Genomic DNA, 3,456 nt, shown 5'->3' with positions numbered 1-3,456 from the left:
ATTAGTGATTTTTCATCTCTCTCTCTCCCTTTTTCACAACAAGTTTTTATAATTCATTTTTTATCCCACAGTTTCTCTGTTTTTTCACCTCTTTTCATGCTATGACAAATAATACGAAAAAAAGGACGAAATTATTGTCTAAGCTTAGATAAACCTAATTATCTCTACCCCACCAATTAGTTGTTATCGTATTACCAAACATGAATGCTTTTAAAGTCTTATATTGTCAAAATAATTGTCTGTTTTTATTAAGAGAATTAATTGTTTGTTATCATATGAAAAGTCATGAATGCATTGATTATTTTAATTTTATTAATGCATCTAATATACAAGATAATTTCAACGTGTATCAAGAAAATATAAGATCATTTCAGCAAGTGGCATCTTGGATATTTGTTAAGAAAATTAAGAAGAAGACAATATTTGGAATTTAAAAAATCTTTTTATAAATTGGATTAATAAAGTCAATGTGGTAGATTAGTTGGCATTGATAATGCAATAGATTAGCTGACTTCAACAGTGGCTTTTGTTATTTTGTTTATTTTGGGTGTTTTTCACTGTGCCCATTGTGCAGAATTTTGTAACTATTTTTAAGCGAATAATAATTTATGTTGAAAAATGAAAAGAGAAATTTTTTCACCAAAAAAGACAATCTAATTTAGCTAACTAGAAGACAATTAATGGACATGTTTGATGAGTGTTTGAAGAACTTTTCGGATTTTAGAGGAACCAAAGCCTCCTCGAGAAGAATTTTAGAAATAGTTCCGTGGAAGTTTTTATGACCGAGACCCATTATTATATACATAATCCTTCTACTCTATCTACTTTTATACACAAGTTATAAACCGTTCAACTTTATTATTGTGACAATCTTTTCTCGTAATATAGTGTTTTCAATAATTGGCCTTACATTATAATTTTTTTATTAAATAATAATTTATTTTAAAAATAAAAATTAATTAATTATTCTATTTATTAAGTCAATTATTATTTTATAAACTAAAACAATATTAGTATCTAAAATAATTTTTATTATTAATAAAAAAATTGTAAATTAATTTTTAAACTAATATTTAAAATTAACTAATAATATTTTAATTACTAATTATTTTAAATTCTAACTTAATATTTATATTAACCAATTTCAAAATAAAGATTATATTATATTATAGAAAATTATTAAATATAAACTAATTTTAAAAACTAAAAATTTATTGATATCTGAATTAGTTTTTATAATTAAATAATTTATAAATCAGTATTTAATTAGTTATTAATATTTAAATATATTTTAATAAATTTTAAACTATGTGTGTTGTAATTTCTTATTATATCAAATTCAAATTTTGTATAATGAATGGTGTGCAACATTTAAGTTAAATGATTATTTTATATAATTAAATATGTTTTTCGTTATTCTAATATGAAGTGAGATTGATATTTGTTTTTTATATAAACTTTAAATTATCTATAATTAAAGTCAATTTTACTTTTACGTGGCAAACAAAAAATATCTCTACGAGAATCGTTTTGTAGACTCAATTCCTTTACACTTTTATTTTCCTAGTTAACACTCTTTTGTTTTTGTTTCCCTATTTAACACCCTTTTGTTTTTATTTTCCTATCTAGCACCATTTCAAAAGTAAAAAAATAAATTAAAAAATTAAAAAAATTGATAATTTTAATTTTGAATACATTAAAAAAAATATTTTTTAAAGTTTAAAATAGTTAGAAATATAATTAATGAATAAAGAAATAATTTTTTACAAAATAAAAATAAAAAGTAATAAATTAAAAATGTTTAGTTTAATTTTTTTTTGTTAAAAATGAAGAAAATAAAAAATTAAACCATACAACAACATAAAAGTTGAATCTATAAACAAAAATTAGTATTTATTTATTATTATTGATGATGTAATCATATTAAATTCAAGTAAAAAATACATAACATAATTATAGAAAAACCAAAGTCAATTAATATTAATTAGTAGTTGACACACATATAATATTGAAGTGTCTACTCTAAATGCAAAATCATAAAAAAAAATCTAATGCAAATGCTACACTTAATGCTTAAAAATGAAAAGACATTTTAATATTATCTATCTGTCCACTACTAATTAATATTAATTGACTTTGATTTTTTTATAATCATGTCCTATATTTTTTACTTGAAATTAACATGATTACATTATCAATAATAATAAAAACAAATACTAATTTATGTTTATATATTCAACTTTTATGTTGTTGTAAGATTTAATTTTTTATTTTCTTTATTAAAAAAAAACTAAACATTTTTAATTTATTACTTTTTTTATTTTATTTTTGTAAAAATTCATTTCTTTATTCACTAATAACTATTTTAAACATTAAAAATATTTTTTAATTTTTTTTATACTTTTGAAATGATGCTAGATAGAAAAATAAAAATAAAAGAGTGCTACATATGGAAATAAAAATAAAATGGTGCTAGACAAACAGGAAAATAAAAGTGTAAATAGTGATATACGAGAAATTGAGTCTATTTTTTATGGCACAATGTTTCTATTAAATTTTTTAATTTATCAAATATTTAAAATTTGTAAATTTTTATAATTGAATCTGTTTAACTTTTTCATTAAACAAGTGACATATTTATTATTTTGTTTTGTTACCTGGCTGGTTACAGTGTCTTCAGATGTTAAAATACATAAGATATTATAAAATTTAATATAAAACTTAATTAAACCATCTTATTATTATATATTTAATTAAAGCAACACTTTCTTATTTGGAAAGCATGGAACAAAGAAGCAAAGATGAGAAACATGAGAGAATAAGTTAAAGGATGCTATATCATCAAGAATTGGTTGGTTAATAATGGAAGACGTAGACGTTGTACTCCACTACAGCATCCCCAGTCTTAGGATCAAACGTGTGAGTCTTCGCCTGAGCATACCCACGTGCGAACCGGAAAGCCTTGCTTCCTCCAACGATTGGCATTTCTCTCACGGTGGAGAACACCGCATTCCGCCCCAACAAGCTCAGCGTGCTGCCATTGTATTTTCCTTCCGTGAACACCAAGTTCATTACCATCAACAGACCCGTTTCTGTTTGGGCTGCTGAGCCGTATACTCCTTGGGCCTTTCCCACGAGTTTGGATCCGGGTTCGGGGCCCACGGTCAATGGGTCGTCGACCATCGCTACGAATCCGAAGAGCGTGGAGGAAGAGTTGGTGGAGGCGGCCTCCGCCACTCTGACGGCGGTGGGGTTTGGGCCGCTGACAATGTCGTGGAAGAAGAAGTGAAGGTGGCTGAGCTTCTCCTTCTTGAGTCCCAAAGACTTGGGAGATAGGTTTCGGTAGAAAGTAGTGGATTTTGTGACGGCCAATGAGAAAAACAGGTTAAGAACAATGACGGTGAAAATGACTGTGAGGCTCTTGGAGTTGGCCATTGCAATGAGAGAGGAAAGTAA

General features: G+C 25.6%; 1 protein-coding gene across 1 annotated transcript; it reads right to left on the bottom strand.

The window, feature by feature from the left end:
• Positions 1 to 2,708: 2,708 nt before the first annotated feature.
• LOC137814159 (dirigent protein 22) lies at positions 2,709 to 3,456 on the bottom strand. The gene has a single exon (XM_068616750.1). The coding sequence runs from the start codon at positions 3,433 to 3,435 to the stop codon at positions 2,857 to 2,859; it is 579 nt and encodes a 192-aa protein (XP_068472851.1). The 5' UTR covers positions 3,436 to 3,456; the 3' UTR covers positions 2,709 to 2,856.

Source organism: Phaseolus vulgaris, chromosome 1 (assembly GCF_051622355.1).
Source record: "Phaseolus vulgaris cultivar YP4 chromosome 1, ASM5162235v1, whole genome shotgun sequence".
NCBI classification, from domain to species: Eukaryota; Viridiplantae; Streptophyta; class Magnoliopsida; order Fabales; family Fabaceae; genus Phaseolus; species Phaseolus vulgaris.
This window is presented reverse-complemented; position numbering and strand designations above follow the sequence as displayed.

Bases quoted from the DNA above. Each gene is read 5' to 3' on its own strand.
- LOC137814159 (XM_068616750.1), bottom strand. From the start codon at position 3,435: ATGGCCAACTCCAAGAGCCTCACAGTCATTTTCACCGTCATTGTTCTT.